The sequence below is a fragment of the Neolamprologus brichardi genome, chromosome 7 (assembly GCF_056152115.1).
Source record: "Neolamprologus brichardi isolate AB-2024 chromosome 7, ASM5615211v1, whole genome shotgun sequence".
In the NCBI taxonomy this organism is placed as follows: domain Eukaryota; kingdom Metazoa; phylum Chordata; class Actinopteri; order Cichliformes; family Cichlidae; genus Neolamprologus; species Neolamprologus brichardi.
The window spans coordinates 56,504,647-56,530,113 of NC_142110.1; the positions used below are offsets into that span (position 1 = coordinate 56,504,647).

Here is a 25,467-nt window from a genome sequence, read left to right on the forward strand (position 1 = left end):
CTGCCATGCATACAGCACTCTGTCAGACAAATGGAATATTAGATGCCTCACTGGGGTTCAGTACATTACCCAAAAACATTCTGAGGCACTGTGAGACCCATTAAATTAAAGAAATGTACTAATGTGAACAAAAATTTTTGCTTGTGTTGTTGTAATGTACCACTACATATTTGTACACATTATTTCCAGAAGTAATAATCAAATTTAAGTTTGAGGACACTGAATCTATGCATAGATCTAGCCTTATGTAAATGTTGGGATACGGACACAGTCTGAATTTAGTTCAGGAACTGATTGTGCTAATCCACCAAACTCTGGTGAAATATGATAAATGGACTGGTTCTTATATAGCGCTTTTCTACTCTGTCCGAGCACTCAAAGCACTTTATACAGCTAATTCATTCACCCAATCACACCCATTCACACAAGCACTTCTAAGCATCTAACATTCATACTCCGATGGACGCATCGGAGAGCAACATGGGGTTATTATCTTGCCCAAGGATATTTGGCATGCAGACTGGAGCAGCCTGGGATTGAACCACCGACCTTCTGGTTAGTGGCTGATCCGCTCTGCCACCTGAGCTACAGCCACCCCTGATTACCAAAATATGTTTTGGTAATCTGAACATCTGCTCAAAATGTGATCATTGTAGTAGTAGTTGATATTTGAATCACAAATGCACTTTGGCCGATACTTGATGTCTTTTAAATGTGCTATATAAATAAAGCTGACTTGACTTGACAAATGAACAGCTACATTTAAAAAATTTTTAGCTGCTTTTTTTCCCAAGTATTAAAATATTTCACTAAAAACTAAATATGTCAATGTCAGTCAGAGGAGAAGTAAGGGGCTCACTAAAGTCAGGAGACTCATCATACTGAGATCATGAATGTCTGTGTAAATGTAATGTTAAATGTAATTTCATCCAGTACTTATTGCATTACTTTGGTTGATAAATTAAAAGTACTAAAGTTAGTGCTGTACTGAAGTTTAGATAAATGTATCCTTTTTGTACCATGAACAAACTTAAATTGAAATGTATACAGTTCTCATTTCACTTGAAACAAAACATGTCAACCCCATTGTGGGACTAAATGAAAACTAAGGGAATCAACACAAGTATGTGGGTTTATCCTCTGGGGAACATGAAAAACTGTAAAAAAAAACAACTGTAATTCTACTCCATACAATAGTGAATATTCCACTGGCAAAAATAGGTCAGCGCAAATTTTATTTCTGTTGCACATTAAAAAAAAAAAAACAGGTTTACCGAGGTTGACTTGCTTTTTACATTAGTTTAAACAAACAAGATAAAACCATGCATCAATAAAAAATAAATACAACAAACAAAATCAAACAAATAGAATACATTTGAATAAAAACAAACTAACACATGACAGCGCAATGTAAAAAACGTCGTGGGACTTGAACTGAACTCAAATTAGAAGCCAAAGTAAAAAAAGTGATTTTTAAGACAGGATTTAAAAGACTGTATAGACTCTGCAGAACAAAGATCAAGTGGCAAGTTATTCCAGAGTCTAGGGCTAAATAAATAAATAAATGAAATGCATCCTCATGAGCAACTAAACTGTTCTCGTCCTGCTTTCATCCCCTAGTTTACTTGTAAACAATATGTTCTGACAGGAATATGTTTTTTGTCCTGCCGATTCCTCTTCTACACAGACTAAATACAGTCATTTCAGCTGTGTCAAAGCTTTGAATCACTAATGTTGGTATTTGGAGACTAGATTACTGTGCTTTTTACCAAGAGTCGTCAGACACAGGGCTGGGGTGCATGTAGGTTAAGGTTTAAGAAGAATCATCAGGCAGGGGATAAAGTAGGTGGTGATGGGTCTTTGTAAAACTAAGCTCTGTAAGCTGCTACTTCACAAGTCTGACAAGCCTCAGCAGAGGAAAAGAGAGACATATGGCACAGCCGCCTAAATAGATGGACAAATGATGATGAATGGGTGAAAGGATGAAGCTTTTGCAGAGGGCGCTGGTAAAGAAGTCAACGTGATCTGTGATGATTACAGAAATGACAGCTGTGGGGGCAGTGTGAGGAAAGGGATAATAAACAGAGGGATGCCGTGGAGTGGGATGATGAAAGTGTTGAATAGAAGAGGGTGCGTGCACATAGGAGTGCTGAAATGTTCCAGTCTAATTCAGATGGGAGTGTTTGAACTCCTTGGGGAATGTTCTGTGTACCATAAATAACTGGGATTTTGCTGTTGTAGTAGATGAGGGTGCCTGAGCTTCCTGAGCTGGCTAACCTCATTTAAGGTCTAACAACGGATCTAATATATGGCACAACCCACAACTTAAAATTTTGTCTTACTCGACTCATTGCATCTTTGAAACTCATTTAGTCTTAATCTTATTTAACTCCATTACTATCTTAAAGCCTTCTGGTTTTATTTGACAGTACTGACAAATATTTTAAATTGATTCAAGTCATCATAGGTGGTATTGGCAACCCTAACCTTAAACCTCTATTGGAGAAAAGCAAAACAGACTTCTCTTTTTGAGTAAAAAGTTCTTGTTGTGTGTCAGTTAGAATTATATTTTTCTTTTTTCCCTGGTTGCCAGGACTCAGAGACAACAATGCAATAAAAATGAAAAATGCAAAGTGGGATTGCCCAGGGTTGGGGTTGATGCTGACTGAGATGTCCAAGAGTTAAATGAAGCATGTTAAGCTACATGGTGAGTCTACACTGGCTTTGGTTGTGAAGCAGATAAAATGTGTAGGGAGCACTGAATGAACACGTGGTTAAATGTGACTTCTAGTCATAAAAACTTTGAGTGGTAAGTAAGACAAGAAAAGTATTATATACAACAATCACTGATTATCTCTTCATCATAGCAGCTGTTAGTGGGTGGAATATATTAGGAAGCATCATTCTGTCCACAAATTTGATGTGTTAGAAGCAGGAAATAAGGATTATTGTAAGTTTTTTTTGCAGATTTGACAATGGCAAAATTAATCGTTAGATAACTGGGTCAGAGCATCACCAAAACTGTAGCTCTTGTTGGGTGTTTCCAATCTGCAGTAGTCAGTATCGATCTAAAGTAGTCCAAGGAAGGAACACTGGTGAACCAGCGACAGGGTCATGGATTGCCAAACCTCACTGATGCACATGGGAAGTGAAGGCTGGTCCATATGGTTCAATCCAACAGATGGGCTACTGTAGCTCAAGCTGGATATGGGCTACAGACTAATCATATTGCCCATGCACACCCTTGTCCACTCCTGAAAGTGCCAACAATGAACATGTGAGCACCAGAACTGGACCATGGAGCAATGCCAGACGGTGACCTGATGGTCTGATGCGTCACGTTTTCTTTTACATCATCTAGATAGCTGGATGTGTGTGCTTCACTTAACTTGTGTGCAGTGTTCTAACAAGAAACCTTGGATCCTGCCATCCATGTGGATATAAGAATTGTTGCAGACCACACACTTTCATGTAAATGATATTCCCTGATGACTGTGGCGTCTTAGCAGAACAATGCCCCCTGCCACAAAGCAACAATGGTTCAGGAATGGTTTGAGGAGCACAACAACACATTTGAGGTGCTGACTTGGCCTCCAATTTTCTTGGATGGCAATCCAATTGAACATCTGTGGGATGTGAAATCCTAATCATTGGAGTAACTAAAAACATCCCTCTGAAAGATAATGAATGCTGCTAAGTCAGGTACAAGTGATAACTCCAATTACTGTGCATTTCTAACACAGTAAAGATGGCAGTAAACAGAAGTGTCAGTTTGTACACAACCAAAGGAGCTTGCATCTTCATGTTTTGTGATGGATTTACTAATTTGTGATTTAATGTGTAGTTTAAAAACTCTTATGAAAGGTACTTTTTGGATAATGAGTAAATACTGAAGCAAAAACTAAGGGGGTCTGCAAGAACAGACTAAGACCTTTATGGCCCCAGCACAAATACTGTCTGGGTTTCCTTTTCCTTTGCGTCAGTTTGCAATGGTTTTATTTTGGGCCACTCACTTTGAATGTAAAGTCTGTGGCACGCGTATGTGGGAAACTCACAGGGGGAAGGTGTATGCATGTTTATTATAGTACGTAATGCAGTACTTGTAATGTTAATAAGAAACTGGGGAGAGTTGTGATTGTAGAAGACCTATAAGCATTTTAAGTAACACTTGCAGGCTAATTGAATGAACAAGCACATGAACACATATTTTTGTGCATTTATTAAACCAAAGCAATAGTTGTTTGTATATATTTTTCTTATTTTGTATATCCCTCTTGACTTTATATATTTCTCCTGTTTTTTTATTTATTCCTATTGTCTACTATTTATATTTTATTCCAGCACAGTAGATTTAAATTTCTCTCTTACTCATTATAGAGTCATTAACCCTGGCTTCACCTCACAAGTTATGACCTCTAATCTCAAATGTACACACACGTACATGTAAGTGCCAGTGATCCCTGGAGCCAATTTCACCTCTTTTTTTACACTATAAAAAAGTTCTAAATCAAGCCAGGCTTAATGTGGTGACATGTGTCCTTGGTGTAGGGCAGGAGTTCAAGATGTGTGGTCTTCTTATGTGGTTTTCTCAGGAAAGCACATCATCTCTCTCATCATAAACATGGAACAGATTGTGGCTTAAAAAACAAAAAACAAAAAACCTGATATGCGTTTGTAGGGTTTTCTTCCCTAACTTTTTGCGATTCTGCTTGTGGACCAGAAGCTTTGTTTCTTGTGGTTCTATAAATACACTCCCTCCTATGTGTCCAGAAGCATCACTTGTAGGTGACCAACACACCTCTGCAGGTCCCTTTCAGTTCAAATGAGCAGCAGTTTGCCACTGAGGTCTTTTCGAGTCACTGAGCTCTTGACACATTGATGTGGACTGTAACCTGCCATCTGTCAGGGAAAGGTCATCTTAACTGATTGTATCTTTGATGTCATCTGTTTGGTCATTGCTCAGAGTCAGCTCCCTTAGCTCTTTGCTCACTATACTTTAAACCTCACATTGTGTTTGGTTCAAATTGAATCCATTTTGATATTTAGTCATAAAAATAACAAAATGTCATTCTTTTCTTGAATTGGAGGATTTTTTTTTGTGGAAACTATACATAAATGCACAAAAATGAAAATTATTTAAAATTGTATAGCATTGCATAAAATTGCATGCAAATTCTTGCATATTGATTGTACTATTTAGAATGATTTTAATATTGAGATGAGTCAAATTAGCTAAATAGTAGTTTTAGGAATATTGAAATTGTCAGTCTACAGATGTCATGTCTGTTCTTATTATATAGATAGATTATATAGATTATAGATTACATACATTATATAGAGTTATATGGGTACTTTCAGGCTGCCATGAGAACTTTATGTGTTCCCACCATATTCCCAAGGCACCTGCTGGTCTGATGGATCATGGTGGAATCTTAAAACAGTAAAATATTGTAGCATTACAGCAAAGGAGTGCTATTTACATGGTGTATATATGCATCAGGGGCAACTTGGAGTTCAGCTTCAATTTGGCCAAGAGTAAGTTGGTACATGAACAGGACAAGCCAGTCATCAATCCACAAACCTTCCAATTAGTAAACACTACTACCCATGATATAACAAAAATAACCTTAAAATAAAAAAATTAGAACCCATTTACTCCCAGCTAATTGAGATTACAATGACAAGGAGCTTCAGTTTCAGTGAGTGTAGAAAACAAAGTGCAGGGCCCACACACACAAAGTATCCCACAACTGCTTTGAATGCACATACTAGTTTGTAATTTATGTAACTAGTTTGCACTCTGTTAATTAAGGTTGAATTAATATCGACAATTATAAATAACAGCTATGAGGATTGGAAAGATGATACTATGGGTTTTTAAATTTTTCTTGGTTAAGAGTAGAGGACAATGTTTTTCCAGCATTTTGTTGACCCATCCATCACCCCAACCTCCGTATTGTTTTCACTTGGTTAAAAAAAAAGATTTGATAAAGTTTTATATTTTCATTCATGGTTTGGTTCTATGTGCCCCAAGAGGATGGCAGCAGACACTAACTGCAGACACTACTAAGATAAAAATACCAACGAAATATAACTTTAAATGTAATTAGTATTAATGAGGAGTTTCATAAGTCTAATTTTACTCTGCATGAAAAGAAATTCCATAGTGTTATTTTCAAGGTCGATACATACATACAATATATGACTAAAGAAATATAATTTACATAAAGTTTTACAACTACATTCACATAGTTGAATGCTGGTGGCTCATGGAGACCCACCAGTGGAGCTTAATTATGAGTAGAGCAGCTCCGTTGTAATGATATCACTGCTACAAGATCAGTATATGAGACACACCAAAAGGGCATGGGGTGAAAATAGGGATAATGCTGACATGCTGTCATGTGTAAGCGGTTTGGCCTTTTTAGCATGTGACATTGAGAATCAGATAGGAGTGTCATGCCCTGCTGCAGAGCCCAAGTGCACATTGATCTTCTCTAATGCAGTGAGCTCTCCTCTCAATGGTCAATTTATAATGCACGTGCATGTGTGTGTGTGCAGAGTGATGATGCAGAGATGATGAGAAACAACCAATTGGAACTCTAATGATTTATGTGATCTATGATGTGCAGTATAAATTAACAATATTCTCTGCTATAACTATCTGTAGTCTGACTGACTGCTAACTATGGAATAGTTGGTGCCTTTGCATGGCAAATATGAAGCCAGTAGCACATTACATTAGCATCAACAAGCCTGATTACAATTAATGTGAAGCATAAAACCAAATTCTGACATTTTAGTTATTTCTTTGTGAAACAGATTTAACAAAGTAGATTTTTCATTTTTTTTGTAGTTTTGCTCAAAGGCAAGCTGTTTTCTATATGCTTAACTAAGCTTGCAACCTGCTGACTGTAGTTTTGTGACTAGCAAACACATATCAAAATTCAATATCCCAAATTAATTTCCTTACAGTTCAAAATATTTTGATAGAGATATTTTACTAACTTTACTCATACAGATCATTTGATTTTTTTTTTACAGCAAAATCCAAGTACAAATTAATTTTCTGCTATAACGGAATTTTTTTCATGCCCTAAAAATTGTTTATTTGCAGATGGTCCAGGCTGTAACTGCAGTGATTTGACTCATGATGACAGCATGTGTGTGTGCTACCCGCTGAGTGTAGTGACTCATGGGCTGAAAGTGTCTGCCATTTCTGAACATTTCCTTTCTCCCTGACCCCCTCCACCTTTGTTTTTCACTCAAACCCTTCAAGGCGCATAAAAACACACACACACCCACACACACCCACACACCAAGTCGCAGATATCAATCTGTCAGGTTGCCACATTGTCTGCAATGACAGCAGCCTCTGACATTTACATGCATTGGGGACAGGATATTCTTTTGAAGAGGAAAGGGATGAGAATAAAGAAAAGCAGTCAGCTGTGAAGTAAGTGAGGCATTACTCAGCAGCCACTGCCTGATTTAATGTCTGATGCTTGGACATTAATGAGGCAGGTAGCAGATATAGTTGGAATTTGGACAATAAAATGTGCTAACTGTGGAGCAAAACTATTTTCCTTCTGTACTTACTTGGAATTGAGATGCAGTGTGCAGGATCAGGAAAATGGCTGGTTGGTCCAGAAGCAAGAGGTTGAGGTCATTCTTTTCGCTTAACAATGTTCTTGTCAAAAGATAATGAGTGTGCTACTCTACAGTGAAAATGACTTCAGGCATGCACATTGCAGTCCAGACTTGAACAACACATTACTGCTAACAGTTCACTTACTATAGTCAGCAGTCAGCTTCAATAAATGCCTCACTTTTTCAAGCACAAGTACAGAATTTATGTGCCTGTGGAGCAGCAGACAGTCAGGTTTTAATGGCCTGAAGCACTAATATAGCAGTAGGTGTGGTCGAGCTCACATAAATCATGGGTAACCAAATTAACTCCTCTCAGACCTTTTTAAAGGCGTACCTTTTCAACCGTGGCACACTGAAAGTTGAATGGACAGCAAAAACCCTGCAGTCATGTCTTTACAAGCAGAATAATGTGAGCTGCTTTCAGTGGAAATATCACTCAGTCACATATATTACTCTGAATTTCTTCATATGAATTGATGTCAGCTTGTTCTATTCATTCTTGCCATTTAGTTATTCTGTGAATCACTTTTAAAGTGCACTTCCAGAAGGAAAAAAATAAAATAAAATATAAGATGTAATATGCATGTTGAAAAACGAGCAGTTTTTCATTAAAACAATAAATTCTCCTTATTTCAGCATCAAATTCATCAGATTGTAAGATGATATTAATCAAAATCAGTAAAATCTCAAGTGAATTAGACAAGATGTTAACAGGTGGTGTAGTTGTATATTGTTGCTTTAAGCTGCATGAATTTATTAAATATTTGCATCATCATAGTTTTCCACATGATCCATGTGTACATCCCCAAATACAGAGTTGTGAATGTTTATGAATGTGGCACAACCATATTAACTTAATGGTAACACTGTTTGAGTTGGCTGTTGAGTCTTGAGCTCCTTTGCATCTGTTGGACATAGTGTAGTGTTTTACATATTTGCTTGGCAAGTGAATGGCCACTTGATTAATTTCAACCAGAGACACAACCAGGGGTTGCATCAGGAAAGGCGTTTGGTGTAAAATTCAGACAAGATTTAACTTCTTTCAGTCAAAAATGATTGCCATATATTGGATAATGTTTTTTACCTGATAAAAAAACTAATTTGCTGAATGCAGTGTTGCTACCTTAATTTCAGTAAAGTAAAAGAGCAAACATACAACAATGAAGAGACATTTAAGACAAGAAGGCACATATTCCCATCCGTGGTTAATAGAGAAGTCTAACAAAAGAGAAGAAAAAAAAAGGTCATATTGCTGAGGTTTGCCTCACTCTATAATATGCATACAAAAACACTCTGCAGGATGCAAGTAGATTATAATTGATCTTATAATTATCCCAGGTTTAGCAAAGCAGCCATTTGAGTTCCATGTAGCCCAAAGGGATGTGTTTGACAATTATACATGCAGCATCTATAACCTTGATCAAACCTTGCAAAACTTAAATATCTTTATAAATTGGTGAAAAGCTTTCTTTACAGCTTGGACAGAGCAGAATTATAACTAAGGAAATGTTGTGGTGATTGAATGAATAATGAATCCTTGTTAAATCCACTGAAACTACAAACATTCATTTTGTTGGAAGGAAAATGCCCACAGGTAATTAGAATAATACATTAAGTGACGTAAACATGATCATTATGGAGGGACCTGCTGACCACATGTTGAGGTTTTTCTTTTCATTTTTCCACGGTTGTTTATCAGATCCAATTAGATGTTAACTCAGGTGAGAGAAAGCCAGTCAGGGCTGGACTGGGACAAAAAATTGGCCCGGGCATTTTGACTAGAGACCGGCCCACCAGGTATTAAAGCCATAGAGCCTTTGAATGAAAGCAAACGCTGTTGTGACAGTGATGTACACTGTCTTGTTGGTATATGTATGATTTCTATACATTTTATTTCAGATAAAAACTTTGGTTGTAAGATTCAGATAATTATTTATTAAAAGCGAGACATTTTAAATAAGAATAAGAAAGAAAAGTATTTCTTTGTGCCCCCCTCTCCCTGTTAATGCCCTACCTGCCCCCCTGGCAAAACTTTGCTAGACCCGCCCCTGCACAGTTACCAGCTGTCAGCTACATAGAAAAAGGATCCTGGTGTTATTTGTCTCTCAGAAACAGTTCATAACTTCCCTTCAAATCATTCATGTCACCTAAAAGGTAAACCTGTTTCTCCATCACCTGTTCAGCTCTGATGATTCAGTGAGGACGTCTCCTGGTTTCATCTTCATGTTTCCCTCTCACCACATATCCAAACCGACATCATGACCAGCAGCTTTACAGCTGTGGCTCCAGCAAACATCAGCGGATACTAGAAAATAATATTAAATAAATTCTAACAGCAGCTGATCAAGCTTAAACATGTTGCTGTTGTTTAGCGCAACATCCGTTGGTTTCCTCTTTCTGGTGCAAAGTAGGAGATAAACAAACAAGAGAGAAAGGCTGATCAGCTGATCACTGATCAGTTTCATGACTGAAGTAGCAACAGGAGAGGGAGGGGGAGAGAATGAGAGAAGAAGCAGCAGCTGTGCAGCGTAAAGACAGAATAACTCCAGCTTTGTGTCTTTTTCCATTCTGGCTGAAGTATCGGACATACTGTGTTTCCTTTCAGCTCAATACAAAACTCGTAATATTTTCTCTGAATGCGGGACGATTCCGTTTTTTTACGGGACGGTTGGCAACTCTACTAACTAACCTTATGAATAAAATAAAGTTCACTATCGGTAACATCATAGCACCCACCCAGCTGTATAGAAACTCTGTCATGCTAGCTAGTATGCAGTACGAGTTATTGTAATTGACAGTAAAAAGTCAGCACAACAAAAATAAACTCCACCTAAACTTGGTTTATATCTGACCCAGATAGACTGCAGGTCATAACTTCTTACCTGAAGTTCAGTTCACCTGACACTCGGACCTCCGGCCGCCTCGGGTCTCTCCTCCTCCTGCCTCCCCTTTCCCTCATCCACCTGCTGGCCTCTGTGGAAGCTCCGCCATAGCCACCACCAAACAACGGAGTTATTTTTACACATCGGCCAGCATCTGGCCAATCCACCACCTTTCATTGTTTATACCGTTACAAAACCCCCCCCAAAAAAACATCGGCCCATAAAAACGAAAAATCACCATCGGCCCACCGATGGCCAGTCCAGCTATGGAGCCAGCCATGTCCCATTATGCCCCGTGGTCTGGTAATTGTGGAGGGCCAACTGTGCAGCCTGGTTTCAAAAACTGCTGCTGCCTCGATCTTGTGAAGATATCATTACTGACACTGTTGCTGTCAGAAATCTAAGAGACATGCATTTTTCAGAGCAAGTATGGGTTGCACTTCTGGAGTCATTACAGTATACTAGGACCAGTTAGGTTCGACTACTAGAGTAGTAATGAGTGTAGCGTGTGATAAAGACCACAGACCAGGAAATAAATTTAAATTGCCGGCTTGTTATTTTGCAAAGACAGAGAATAGACAGTTAACACACATTACATAAAACATTCAACATCACACATTTAAGGAAGACAAGACATTTTCTTTCCCCTTTTTGTTCAGTATGTTCTGTTAGTTTATCCTATTTATCTCAAAACCTTTTATTTGGCTTTAGAAGGATGTTATTTTCAACCTAGGTTATTGTTTTATTTATTTCAAGTTCTAAGTTCAAGTTTATCCTTTGATCTATTTGCATTAACACTGTGTTATTTTAAATCAAGTTCAGTTCTTTAGGCCCAAGATTTAATTTAATCTTTGTCTAGGTTCACCTTTCAATTTCAACCAGTTCTTATTTTGTTTTAACCCAACAAACTTATTTACATTTCCATTAACACCATTACAGCATTAAAATGTAAGGTTGACCAAAATAATTTACAAAAACATGTAAAAACTGAAAACAATTCAGCAAAAGGCTGAATAATCCCCTTAAACAAACAAACAAAGAAAAGAAAGTTGTCTCTGTGTCACTTAACTATTAATCCTGGAATTACTCCAAATGATTATCCAGTGCTTTGAAAGTCCGCTGTTCTTTTGCAGAGGTGTATGGATTAATCCTACCAGTTTTTTTTAGCGAAAGAGCTCAACGTCCAGCAGGGGGCGTTTTCCCTTTTCCTGCTCGGTACAGTTCAATGGGTCCGTGGGTGGCTCGCCATCTTGTTTCTCGCTCAGCGGATCAAACTCCGATTCTAGCTCAGCATTTCCCGATCCAAACCTTAATGGCCTACCATAACAACAAAATAAAGTGCATAAACATTCGAAAATAACACAAGGGTAGCCCTTAAATAACAGTAAAAGTCAGTTTTTCCAGCTTATTTAGCCGTAAATGAGGTGACGCCAATATGGCGCGCTGAAACACCGTCAAAGGCCTTTGAAGTACAGCCTGTGTGTCGGTTAAGCACGAATCCACCGTTTTTAACATAAAACAACATAAATCTGCTACCTTGGTTCTCCGTTTGCATGAAATGAGCAATATAATACAACAAAACATTTCTTGCATGACATAAAATACAATTTCTGAACTCACCAAGTCCCGTTTGGTTATGTTCACAACGTCACCGAGGCAAGGACAGGTCGGAAAAACAAAAATATATTCTCCAGAGTACAAAAATGGCTTTATGTAGACTTCTGGCTTGTTTTTACTATTTTTTCACTCATTTAGGCAGCAGCTCTGCAAGGACTGTCTGCATTTCTCCCTCTCCAGCATCAAAAAAAAGGAACAACTCGATTGGGTGTGGCTATCACAGGAGTCACGCTGCAGCGTGCCCTTTCACAATAAGAGTCTCAACACATATTTTAGCCATTTTACCTGAATTAACATAAAAAACCATGAATTAGGAAGGTTTTTTTTTTACCCTTTTAACATGTTTTTAAACACAAATGAAATCCTATACCATGAATTATATCATTGCTGATGTTTTTAATGAATTTTTCTAACCATTATGATCTATTTATTGACTATTTATCACCTGTAATATATTTGACTGTTTTTACTAACAGGCTTTTATTTATTGGCAGTTATGTTAACCAGGGTTACATTTTTCAGAGCAAGTGTGGGTTGCACGAAACAATCCCACCGTCACTGAAATTACCACCATAGACACTTTCCCAGGAAAATCCAACACTTTAGTTCACAGACTGATGAGTTTGATTTTCATTGGCCAAATTATTTTTGCTGCTCTCCGAGTGAATATGCCAGAGGTTTTCCAACCATCCAGCAGCATTTGCACAAGTGGTATCTTTTTTTTGCCAGTAAAATTTCTTAGACAGTCATCTTGTGACAAACTAAATTATTGGTCTGTCTTTGTCTCAGTACAGCTGTTTAAAAATCCAGATATTTACTTTCTGTAATGAAATTTTAAGAGTTCTTATCAGCCATATGCCAAAGACACATGTTTAGAAACCAGCAAGATTCTTGGTTGCAGCTAGTCTTAATTTGACAACACTAATATGAAGCTTCCACATTGGCACTGAGTGGACTTATGTACTCTGTGACCAAATTGGTGGAAGATGATATTCTGTAATATTTCCTGATCCTGGTACAGAGACCTTTGTTTGAATAAATGTTTTTATTTGTTACATAATATGTTAGGATAAGCTTGCTTATAAAAGCATCCATCGATCCATCCAGCTTCACCATTTTCCTCCTCCCACACACAAATCAGCTGATTATAGTGTGCAGGAAGAAATACGTTTGATCTTTTGTTCTTTTTTTTTGCTCTCAGTCTAGGGTGCAGAAAACTGAGGGACCCTTGTGGCACAAGTAACGACAAAAATTACTGTAGTACTGTAGAAATGTAATGTAACGTTACTTTGTAACACAATACTGTAATGACAGTAATGGGTATAATGTGTTATTTTGTAATGTGTTATTGTTAACACTGGTGCTGTGTCACATAATATTTGGGCATCCCCCCTTTTTTGTTCTTGGTCTTCACTGAGCTACAACATTAACAAGAAATCCTGGAAATGCCCCTGTATGTCTGCTGAACCTCTTAGATTACCAGTTTATTTACCCCTTAGTGGGGGAAATGATCTTTTTTGGCAGCTCATGGCCGAGTTGAAAAAATAAATAAGGAATAAAACAAAAAATTATTCAATCCTATCTTGTAGGATTAAATGTGATGATAGAACAGTCCCAAAATGTTCTAACTGATTAATTAATTGACTACATTTATTAAGCATATTCTGTTGGCCTTTTCTCTGTAGCTTTAGTTTAAAAAATGACCAGGTCATGTGAAGCAAGCTTAGAGTATGACCTGCAAGAAAAGTGACTGATCCCCACTGGCTTGTCACTGAATCTGTGAACCATTTAGACTTGAACGGATTTCAGATCACAGATCACTCTTAATTAAGAGGCTTATATTATGTGGGTTTTGGTCACAAGATGCACAATAAAAATTAGACATCATTTGTGTTAGTGTGTATGAAAACAACTGCAGCTGCTCAGTATTATTTCAAGTCCAACATGTTTCCAGCTGTGCTTTGATGTTAGTGTTAGCACTCCTTACTTAGGCACTTTTTGGATGTTTTGGCCATTTGTCTGAGTCTTATTTTCACTTTGCTTGTCACTTGTACTCTGTGTCTGTTCTGTGTGTTTGTGTGTGTGCGCTTTGGGTTCAGCAGAATTAGGTGGACGATGAACATGCCTGGCGGCACCCCAGGGGCGGAGCTCACAGATGAGGAGAAGGAGATCATCAACAGTGTGCTAGCTCGGGCAGCTATGATGGAGGCCATCGAGCAAGAGAGGATTGAGTGAGATGGAAAACCGTTGTCTCTGTTGCACTGAATCACATCACCAACCATGCACAGATGCTCACTGAGATAAACAACTTTTTGGTGTCAAACCTGTGCTAAGTTTGTGTCCCTGTGCTGATAATAATTTGCATGTGCTCTCAGGCGTCTTTCCAGTCGTCTGGATAATATCAAGAAGACAGCGTGTGGTGATGGAGAGATGCACTGTCTGCTGTGTGGTGCGTCGTTTGGACCACAGGGGGTCACAGCTGTCCTCTGTGTGCAGTGCAAAAAAGTAGGTGGATTTTGTTACTTTTTTTGTTCATAGGGGTTGAAGGGACTGTGCCTGCACTGGAATTTTCTTTACCACTGCTTGGAAAGTAACATTTACTCAAATACTATACTTAAGCACAACTTTCAGGTTCGTTACCTTTCCTTTAACATTCTGCTCCACTTCATCCTTCTACCTCACGGTATTCCAGAGATTTGTGACATTTTTAGTAACCAGTGCAATTTCTTGATTCATTTAAGTTGTTGAAGAGTTCAGGTGATGATTACTGTAAGTCACTATGACCCATAAAGCCACAAAAGGGCGACGCCAGTTTGAAACAAATGTAAAGAAAACGATTAGGGTTTAATATTAAGTTCTGGTCAATTATATAATTGAACATGTATACTAAAATACAATCTGATATTAAACATTAATTAAATGAGTGATAACCAACCATTTGGACAGCTGACACGTCACAAAAGATGAAAAACAAAAATAAAGCTTATTCAGGACCCCCTAAACAGAATTCTTGTTTCCTGTGTTCTATACTAATTTTCTTATGATATATATTGTATGATATATATATATATATATGGGAAACCATTGGTGCTTTTTTGTGATTAATGATATACAGTACAAGATATCACATGGCCTTTAGGTGTTATTCCTATTTGTGTGCAGTTCACACACAAAAGTAGCTAGCTCAGCCACCTTGCACTTATGTAGTGTATGTCATGTTTCTTGTGTAACAACGGGAGACCAGTTTCTACTTTATATTTGAGTATAATGAAGTTGATTTAGAGATGATGAAAAAGTCATTCCCAAAAACACACATTAGGCACCACAGCTAAGTTACAGCTAACTGGCTAAAAGCCACAATTCAAGCTATTGTAGATAGCAGTGTTACACATATTTGCTTTATGGTTTAAAATGATTTAACTGACAGTTAAACAACACTGTTTGACATTGTCAATAAGTTAGTATCATGGATCATATTTAGAGTTGAAATTATTTGGCAAGCTAAATCACTTCATTATCTGCTACATACTTGTAGTGTCAGATACATTTCTGTTTTCTTGCAACTTTCAGGTTGGTTGCCCCTCCTATGTGCATTTCAAACCTCCTATTTAGTGCAATGCATTGTCGGTAATTTCATTTGGCAAAGTCGAGGGGCATGTTGGTTTGCTGGCTTTTCTGTCACTTTACTTTGTCATATAAGAAATAAACAGAGGTGTACATGCTACTTGTACATCTGAGTCTGCACTCATATGTCATATGAAACCAGCTACATTTTTACTTAAAACAGTACTGCAAACTAAACGTCGGACCACCTTTATGGGCTAAAGAGGCAAAACAAATTGAAGGATAAAGAACAGTATAAACAGGCATGTGGTGCCCCCATATAGAAATGTTGGCAGAAATACAAAAGTGCAGAGAAATTTGTCAAAGTGCACCACTGGAATGATGAAGTCATTACACTAGGACAGGTCCTCAATGCACTTGCGCACATTTTTAAGTGAGGTCATGCTAGAAATCACACTGAAAAACATAAAAGCTGCCTCACCCTGGTGGGGTCAGTGACTTCTTTGTACTAGTTTACTGTCGCTGCAGCTGCACTAAGCTTCTAATACAGCATCTCTAACCTAAGCTTGGTTGTTACTGCAATGACTCACTATTGATCTGCTCATTCAACTCTTTCTTTACCAAAATATATGAACAAATTTTACTTATGTCTGTAAAAGTGTGTCAGTAGAATTTAGCTGAGGGTGCAGAGCGACCTTTTTGGACAGCCCGGTCCCCCAAGCCCCACCCATATTGCCAACACTGCAGGGAGCCCTCATGCACTTGATGATTTGACAGTGGGACAGTCCTGAATCCTCCTGGGTTTTAACGGAAACATGACTCAATGTTTGTAAATTTGTGACAGTGGACATTGGGCCTAAGAGTTCAAAAGAGGACCCAAATGCAGCACAAAATTAATTTAACAAACTCACAAGTGATGTGAGCAAAATGTGCTGCAAAATACTGACAGGATACAAAGTCCTTAAACTGAAAAAGGCAGAGATGGAAACCTGGGAGTGCAAGTATAGAGGGAAACTCATGTCTTCACACTCAAGGCTGAGTGGAAAATGAGATATAGGTGGAAACAAAAAATGAGATATAGGTGGAAACAATTACGGACTCACAGGGGGGGGATTGGACAAAGACAGAAAGGAAAAGACAGAAAGGAAAACAACAAAATACACATAAGGAAAAGCATTTACCAAAGTACAGGGTGGGCCATTTATATGGATAAAATGGGAATGGTTAGTGATATTAAAGTCCTGTTTGCGGCAGATTAGTATATGTGAGGGGGCAAACTCCTCAAGATGGGTGGTGACCATGGTGGCCATTTAGAAGTCGGCCATCTTTGATACAACTTTTGTTTTTTCAATAGGAAGAGGGCCATGTGACACATCAAACTTATTGGCAATGTCACAAGAAAAACAATGGTGTGCTTGGTTTCAACGTAACTTTATTATTCCATGAGTTATTTACAAGTTTCTCTGTGTTCACAGCCATTGACATGTCGAAGAGGTTAACACGTGAGGAGCGGATCGAAATTGTGTTGATATCTGGTGAACGCAGTAACCGGGTCATTGCAGCAGATTTCAATGCAAGACACCCTATGAGACCACCCATCTCCCATGCTACAGTTAGCAAACTGCTTGCTAAGTTTTGTGAAACTGGTTCAGTGTTGGATTTGCCAAAATGTGGACGCAAGAAAACTGTCACTAATGAAGAAACATCAGTGGCTGTCCTAGCTTCATTCAGCAAGAGCCCACAGCGTAACACTCAGCGCATGTCACTGGAGAGTGGCATTAGTCAAACATCCCTTTGGCGGATATTAGCTACTTACAAATGGCACCCTTACAAACTCCAGCTACTGCAGCATCTCAACGAGGATGACCCAGATCAGCGCACAGAATTTGCAGAATGGGCAAAACAAAAATTGGAACAGGACCCTCAGTTTACGCAGAAGATTTTGTTCAGTGATGAGGCAAACTTTTATGTGAATGGTGAAGTTAACAAACAAAACCACCGCTATTGGTCTGACACTAACCCACATTGGATGGATCCCTCCAAGACGGTTGGAACAACAAAAGCTGGCACGTTCCCTGAGTTTTTCCAGCAAGATGGTGCACCACCACATTACGGGTGCCAGGTCCGAGCATTCCTAGATGAACAGTTTCCTGGAAAGTGGATTGGTCGTCGTGGGCCAGTTGAATGGCCCCCAAGGTCTCCCAATCTGACCCCCTAAGACTTTTATCTTTGGGGTCATCTGAAGGCAATTGTCTATGGTGTGAAGATACGAGATGTGCAGCACCAGAAACTACGGATACTGGATGCCTGTGCTGGCATTTCTCCTGCGGTGTTGCTATCAGTGTGTGAAGAGTGGGAGAAGAGGGTTGCATTGACAATCCAACACAATGGGCAGCATTGAACACATTTTATAAGTGGTCAGGAACTTGTAAATAACTCATGAAAGAATAAAGTTACGTTGAAACCAAGCACACCATTGTTTTTCTTGTGACATTACCAATAAGTTTGATGTGTCACATGGCCCTTTTCCTATTGAAAAAACAAAAGTTGTATCCAAGATGGCCGCCTTCTAAATGGCCACCATGGTCACCACCCATCTTGAGGAGTTTGCCCCCTCACATATACTAATGTGCCACAAACAGGACTTCAATATCACCAACCATTCCCATGTTATTACGGTGTATCCATATAAATGGCCCATCCTGTAAAACAGCTGTACCTAGAGCAGAAATGTAAAAGCACAATTAATCAAATAAACATTAAGTAAAAATCAAAAATCCCGGCACTGTGACACAACTCGGTTGGAAAGCTTACAAACTGATGCATCAGTTCACATGATCCAATAATGTCAAATAGAATCAGAAATCACAGGGGATATTAGTTTAATACTTTCTGTACATTTTTCCTATGTTCTCTTACAGCTGACACATTGGCTGTTTGCGGTGTTTTCTATATTGTTCTACAGCTCTTAAAACTGCCGGGCCATGTGCAAACAAATCTGGACATACATGGTGCATTTCAGGGTCTTATACATCACATTCTTTTTCTTGCTGCATTCATTATCTAACTAATGTTACCTGAATTGTACAAATATATGTTTCATGCGCACCTGCTGTTGAGGACTAAATCTGTGTGACACTGCAACTCTGTGCACGAGTATGTCTTAATGTCTATTTTTCCTTTCCTGCAGCATATGTGTACCAAGTGTGGAATTTCAAGCAACAGCAGGACATGCCCTGTGTGGCTGTGCCAGATCTGCAATGAACAGATAGAGGTGAAGGAAAAGGAATGATGAAGAACAGATTCACCAACCATGTTATGCCACATTAGTCTGCCATTAGTCTTTTGTCACGATACTACTGTTACACAATACTGTTTTTATGACGATGTTGTGTTTGCTGAGGTCGCTGCCCTGGGGAGCCCAAACTCTTTAAACAAATGCTCATTCCTATCATTCATATAGAATAAGTACTCAGTAATACTGCAGATACAAAGAGGTCATGTTTTTGCATCAAATAAAAGAATTCAAATTAAATAAATAAATTGGAGTTAAAATTTTGGCCACTAGAAACTGACTTCAGCTATGCTAAAAAACACAGTATGTCTATATAATATCTGCCAAAGCACTGTCCCTGTAACACATGTTACACATGTTTGAATCGTGTGAGCCGTTTCCATTCTTGCAAAATATTCCAGTGATGCAAATTTTTGTGTTACTGCAGGTACAGAAGCGTTCAGGAGCTTGGTTCTTTAAAGGAAGAGAGCAACTGGGTCTGCCTGCCCCCCTTCCTCTGTCCAGACCTGGACAGTCGAGCACAGAAAACTGCTCTACTCCAGCAGGCTACAGTGGATCACATCAGGGATACGGTATTTTCTTGGAAGTGAATGTTTCTCACATTTGTGCATGGGTTTTCAGATATGCCTCTTAAGAACTGATAAAGACTATAAGAGCTAAATACGAGTTGTCTTTTGATCTTATGCCAGAGATATGCTTCTTTTATTTTATTTTTATTTAAAAGCTGAATTAGCGTATAAACATCTTGGGATGCATCTCCTTGTTTTTGAAGGTGTTGTCAGACACAAAAAAAAAAAAAAAAAAAAAAAAAAAACACTGAAAAATTGCCACCTTATTGTGGTAGAGGTTTATCCCTAATGATACCAGAGCAATTTGTCTCTGGTTGGGTTTCCCAAAGCAACCTGATTTCTCACCTGAGGTGAGGGCCAAACTAAGTACAATTCAGAAGATATCAATGGCATGGCAATGGCAGTTTGCTTGGATCAGGGTTACTGGGAGTCCCCTGGAATCAGACCTGGGGGAGAGTGCTGGTGACTAGGCCCTAACCCACAGGGCCCAGCTTGGCTCTGGTTGGTCCTGCACCCACCACCCACATGAGGAGCTGAAGCAGTATGGTGCAATGTGTCAAAGGTAGAGGTACTTAAGGTCTTTGTGACCACTTTACTAATTTTTGGGGGGATTTTGGTCTCTTTGTGGTCATTTTCTGTCTTTTTGAGTTGTAACTTTCCATCATGAAATATTAGTGGACCCAGGGGGACCTGGCAGTCCCATTCGGTAATGCATCTATTGAAGTGAAACATGTCGTTGTTATTCTAACAGTGATGATAACCTTACTTTGACTCCCAGAGCGCATTGCAGAGTCACAGCAGCACAAGTCTTTTGGATCAGAACAATGGGAACAGACAGCAAAAACAACAGCTGACAGTTGTAATGAGGGTCATTCCCATCCAGCCGCTGTAATGAAGACAGAGAGACATGTGTCAGCCTCCAAACCACCTCAGGCAAACACAGAGCACACAACTCCTAACTCAGGTAAAGTCACACTGATCCTTCTAAGAATAAGCCCAGCACTACAAGGCTAATTTCTAAATGTTCCAAATGAACACTGATACATAAAAAGACACTTCAGATTGTGTTAACTGCTGATTATGTTTTATAAAAATCTCAAGTACCTGCTGCAGGTATGGAGAACCATCACGCGGAAAGACAAGAAACATTGCCCCCTCCAGCTGTGGAGGAAAAAAGACCACCTGTTATCTCTGGCTCTGTTTCATCTCATAAGCCTGTCTCCAGAGTTGGTCCACCTGTTAACCCACCTGCCAACAACCCTGCTCCTCCCAGACCCTCACCAGATCGAACAGAGGAAGACAACAATGACTATGACTCAGATGATGCCAGTAAGATTATTCCTCAAAATTTAAAACCTTTATTTGTTGAAGACAAATGTATTATTACTTTTATTTTTTGCAACGTGTATGTGTGTGTGTTTCTTACAGCCACTCTGGGATCTCTGGAGTTCAGTCTACTCTATGAACAGGAGAACCATGCACTACACTGCGGTATTGTTAAAGCTAAGGTGAACGCTCATACACATGTATGAGTAGAAATGAGATAACACCACAAAATAAAAGATCAGTTAAAATAGGACAAGATAAGTAATTCGGGCGATGTGGTTCAGGAGGTTGGGAAGCTCATCTTGTAACTGGAAGGTTTCCGGTTTGATCCCCAGCTCTGTCTGTCTTGGTCGTTGTATCCTTGGACAAGACACTTCACCTACCGCCTACTGGTGATGGCCAGAGGGGCCAATGGCGCGATATGGCAGCCTCGCTTCTGCCAGTCTGCCCCAGGGCAGCTGTGGCTACAACTGTAGCTGCCTCCACCAGTGTGTGAATGTGAGAGTGAATGAATAGTGGAATTGTAAAGCGCTTTGAGGGTCTCGAAAAGAGCTATATAAATGCAATCCATTATTAATGAAGATTGGAAATGATATAGTAATAATAATATTATACAGACAGATTAGACAAGATAAAATCTGTGTTTTGGCTCTCGGAGGAGGCGGACGCGCTTTTTCTCCTCTCCCTTATCTTCCCTGCTTAGTTCTTATGTCCTTGACTAGTCTTGTGTTTTTTGTATTACTTTCCCTGGAACACTCTCTCACAGTCTGTTTCTAAAACCTAAAGAGAATTATGGATTTGATCAACTGGTCTCTGAATGCTATTGACACCCTTTTCTCAACGAGAAATCTGGGCTCTTGAGACCCCGAGTGCCCTGGAGGGACTTTCCCTGCCGGATACACGATGGACGGGTGGCAGAAATGGAGGGTCGTGAGCCTGGCGGGACTGTCGATCGAGGACGCTGAAGATATCTACCTATTCGGAACCATGATAACAGGGTTCTTGCAGATCGGAGCTGGCTTGGCCCTGGCTTATCGGAGAATTAAGAAAGCGGAACCAGCTGTTCAAATCCCCCCAAGGCTGCCCGCTGGGATTGAATACTCAGAATAACACCTCTGAGTATATATTGGGTTACATCAAGGAGAGGCCTGCTCAGAATAACACGTTTGAGCGAAAGTTGGATTACATCGTGGAACAGCTGACTGCAGTCGTGAGTTCTCAGAATCGGCTCTCTGAGCAAAAGAATGACAACAGCACAGAACGCAAGTTTGATACCATCATGGGGAAGCTCACGGTTCTCCAACGGGAGATTGAGAGACCAGTGTCGGAGTGTTAAAGAACAGCTTTGAAATTCTCATGAGTTGTTGCAAAAGAAAAATTACCATCATAATCTGGCTACCCCTTCGGCGGCAGCTGTGGGCTCAAGGCTGGAGCCGAACAAAAACTCCCTGATGACGACTGTGTTGAGACTGTTCCTTCCCATTCCCTACAAGGCCACCTGGGTTGGCTGGAAGACTGTTTACTTAGCCTGGCAGGGCGAAGGACACTGTCTCAGCTGAACTATGGACACACACACACACACACATACACTGATAAGCACTCACCGACGCATCACCCTCCCTATTCTGGATCCAACGCCACCTCCAACACTTACCTCCCCTCTGATGTGGACATCGGGTCAGCTGGAGGCGCAGTCGAAGATTGCAGCGGTCCCAGATCAGATGTACACACTGGAACACTTTCCCATGTTGCTTGTCTGTGTTTATTGTGCTATGGTGTGTTGATATCTGTGCATTCCTGTATTATCCTTTTGTGTTACACATTTCGATGTTCTTTTTCCTCGCTACCTAGCCTGACATCTCCCCAATGTGATGTTTTTGTATTATATGTACGGTCGGCAAGGTCTGTCATCTCGGTTGTGGGCAAAAGACCTGCAACTAACAAATAAAGGCTTTCTCATCTCATAAAAACAGACCATATGGAAGATAAGACATAACAAAACATTTAAGGTGATGGCTGGAAAAGCGACAACATAAAAATGATAAAGTGGGACAAGGTAAACGAGTACTTGAAAGGAGAAGACAAAAGGACACAATACAACACAGGAAAATATGTGCCAAAACAAAACACCTCAGGTCCAACCAAACTAATAAGGGACAGGATAAAATCAGACCAGAAGAACAAGAAGGGACAATTGGGACAAGACATGCCATGTCAAGAAGAAATGAGAATAGACAAGAAGAAATAAGGAGCTTAATGTTTTCATTGAGCATTTTGAAACCCGATGTCACAAGCACAGAGACTGAGTCTACTTTGAGACTTGTCAATCTCAAAGTGGGTCACAGAGCATGCAATGCTTTGTCATCACTGTAGACACTAATGGGGGCCATAATTTAGAAACTAAACATGATGTTGTATTCAAGAAGATTTGAAGTTATTTGAAACTATTGATTAAGGCCATAAAATCTATAGAAAAATGTTTACTGAGACAAAGAAGCTGAAGGCTGTTTTCACAAAGCCTTCTTTTTGGTGACTGGGAGGTTTAAAACACTTCTGGCAGGCTACATTTTCAAACCTAGAACTAACATCCGTATTTAAATACAATGTATACACAAGACAGAACAAGGTAAAATGGGATATAAGAGAGACGTTAACAATAAAAACAAACAAAAATAATAATATAATAATAATATTTTCATCTCGAATCCAAGCATTGTGTTTCTTTTTTTTTTTCAGGGTTTAAAAGCAATGGACTCAAATGGACTTGCAGACCCATATGTTAAGCTGCACCTGTTACCTGGAGCCAGTAAGGTATTTACATGCTTACTTATTTATTTTACTCATTTAAGAAGTAGGATTTTAAAAACAACAAGCTAATCTTTATGTACAAATAAATATGGCAGAATTGCCAGGAAAATGTTGCCTATATACAGGGTAGGAAGTAATTATTTGATTCCCTGCTGAATTTGTACGTTTTGCAGAATTCAACCCCCCACCCCACCCCACCCCAATAATTCTGGCTCCCACAGATTTGCTGTGTACCTGTGTGGCTCTCAGATTACAGTCAATCAGTTAATCATTTTTTAGATATTCCTGATCTCAATTCAGGGCTCGCAAAATCGCTAGCCCGACGTCCCGGGGCTAGCGATTTCTCCAGTCGGGCTACCAAAATCTATCTCTGCCCTGCCCGTTGGGCTATCTTATGCCGGGCTCACACTGTGCGATTTTGTCAGTCGCGCGATTCAGCTCCTGCTCAAACTGCACGATTGACTCGCAGGGGTTAAAAGTTCGTAGGTCACGATGCAGGTCTCACACTATACGGCCCGATGCTCTGATGCGACCTGAGTGCTCACACTGTGCGTCCATAAAATGAAGGTTATAACAGAAATTCTGTCGCTCACTCTCCCTCTCTGTCTTTCACTCACACAGACACGCACACCACCGCCATCAACTTTGCTAAATTGCTAATGAAAAACATTGATCAGGCAGCTGTGATTGAGCAGCAATGTCCATCCAACTATTTTCACGGTTGTTGTGGTCGTGATAATTTTGTGAGGCCACATCGAAAAGGCTCGGATGAGCTTTCCAAAGTTCTACAAGTGCCTCCATCGCTTGTGTCCAGATCACACGCTGCACTGCCGTGATGCGCCGTCTTTTTCGCTGACATTTGTGTTTGCGCGTGCGCAGTGTGAGAAACTGCGGCGACACCCTCACGACCAAGCGATTGATGATCGGGAGCTGGTCGTGAGGTGTTAATCGCTTCTCGTTACCCCACGTATACTACACGATGCACGACGCACGATGAAGGCCAAAATCGGGCCGATCGCCAAAACGGTCGCACGACTCAAAAATCGGCTCAAAATGGGCCAAAAATCGCACAGTGTGAGCCCGGCAATAGGAAGGAAAAAGATATGTCAATGCTTTTGCATTCTTTCGGAAATGTATCCGGGTAATTATGTCATTGGCATCGGTGAGCCAGAATTTGCGCTTGTTTTTTGCTTTCACTTTGCAATCGCGTGAACTGTGTATAGAGAGCGACAGTACTGATTGGTGAGTGATGATAATTTGCGCACCAATTCCTCTGACATCGTCTTATCAATCGTTAGCTTACTATGCAAACATGACAAGTGAAATCTCCCGCAGCAAGCTTAAACATGTGAGGGGTTGATCGCGCAGAGAATCGCTGAGCATTAAGTGAGTGCGTGTGTAAAAGCAGCAGGATATATATTTTAGTTCTGCTGAGCCAAATAAGACAGGTCAGGGTGAAGAAGTGACAGCCAAAGAAAAGCTTACCACAAAACGGAAAAGTTATGACAAATCAGACTATAAGGCAAAAAGAAAGTGCAGCTTTATGGTTTCATGGACAAAAGAATTTCTGTGGCTGCAATATGACGAGCTAAATAACCATAAATAAGTGGTCCGCAGGTGCGCATTCGCTGTCAAAATAAAAAACGCGCACAAGATAAGAAGTTGCAACGCGTGTTTGCGTACATAAGATTTTCTGGAGGAGGACAGACATTTGTTTAGAACTCTTAAAGATGTCGAAGAAGCTCCTTTAAGCAAT

At 39.7% G+C, this 25,467-nt stretch overlaps 1 protein-coding gene and 1 long non-coding RNA gene across 3 annotated transcripts in view; one reads left to right on the top strand and one right to left on the bottom strand.

Moving 5' to 3' along the window:
- Positions 1 to 25,467, top strand: part of rph3aa (rabphilin 3A homolog (mouse), a) — a 44,573-nt gene that overhangs the window by 8,172 nt on the left and 10,934 nt on the right. Inside the window, exons 2-9 of one of the 2 annotated variants that reach the window (XM_035913862.2) lie at positions 14,249 to 14,380; positions 14,525 to 14,654; positions 18,904 to 18,987; positions 19,436 to 19,580; positions 20,356 to 20,541; positions 20,679 to 20,906; positions 21,006 to 21,085; positions 23,640 to 23,714. In XM_035913862.2, coding sequence (XP_035769755.2) covers positions 14,249 to 14,380; positions 14,525 to 14,654; positions 18,904 to 18,987; positions 19,436 to 19,580; positions 20,356 to 20,541; positions 20,679 to 20,906; positions 21,006 to 21,085; positions 23,640 to 23,714 — 1,060 coding nt within the window. The remainder of the gene's footprint in view (positions 1 to 14,248; positions 14,381 to 14,524; positions 14,655 to 18,903; positions 18,988 to 19,435; positions 19,581 to 20,355; positions 20,542 to 20,678; positions 20,907 to 21,005; positions 21,086 to 23,639; positions 23,715 to 25,467) is intronic. The other variant, XM_006804695.2, reaches the window with a different exon arrangement.
- Positions 19,801 to 23,891, bottom strand: LOC102797591 (uncharacterized). Its single transcript, XR_437451.3, has 4 exons — positions 22,558 to 23,891; positions 22,286 to 22,463; positions 20,682 to 20,738; positions 19,801 to 20,463 (listed from the first exon to the last, which is right to left on the bottom strand). It is a non-coding gene; the product is annotated as an uncharacterized LOC102797591 (long non-coding RNA).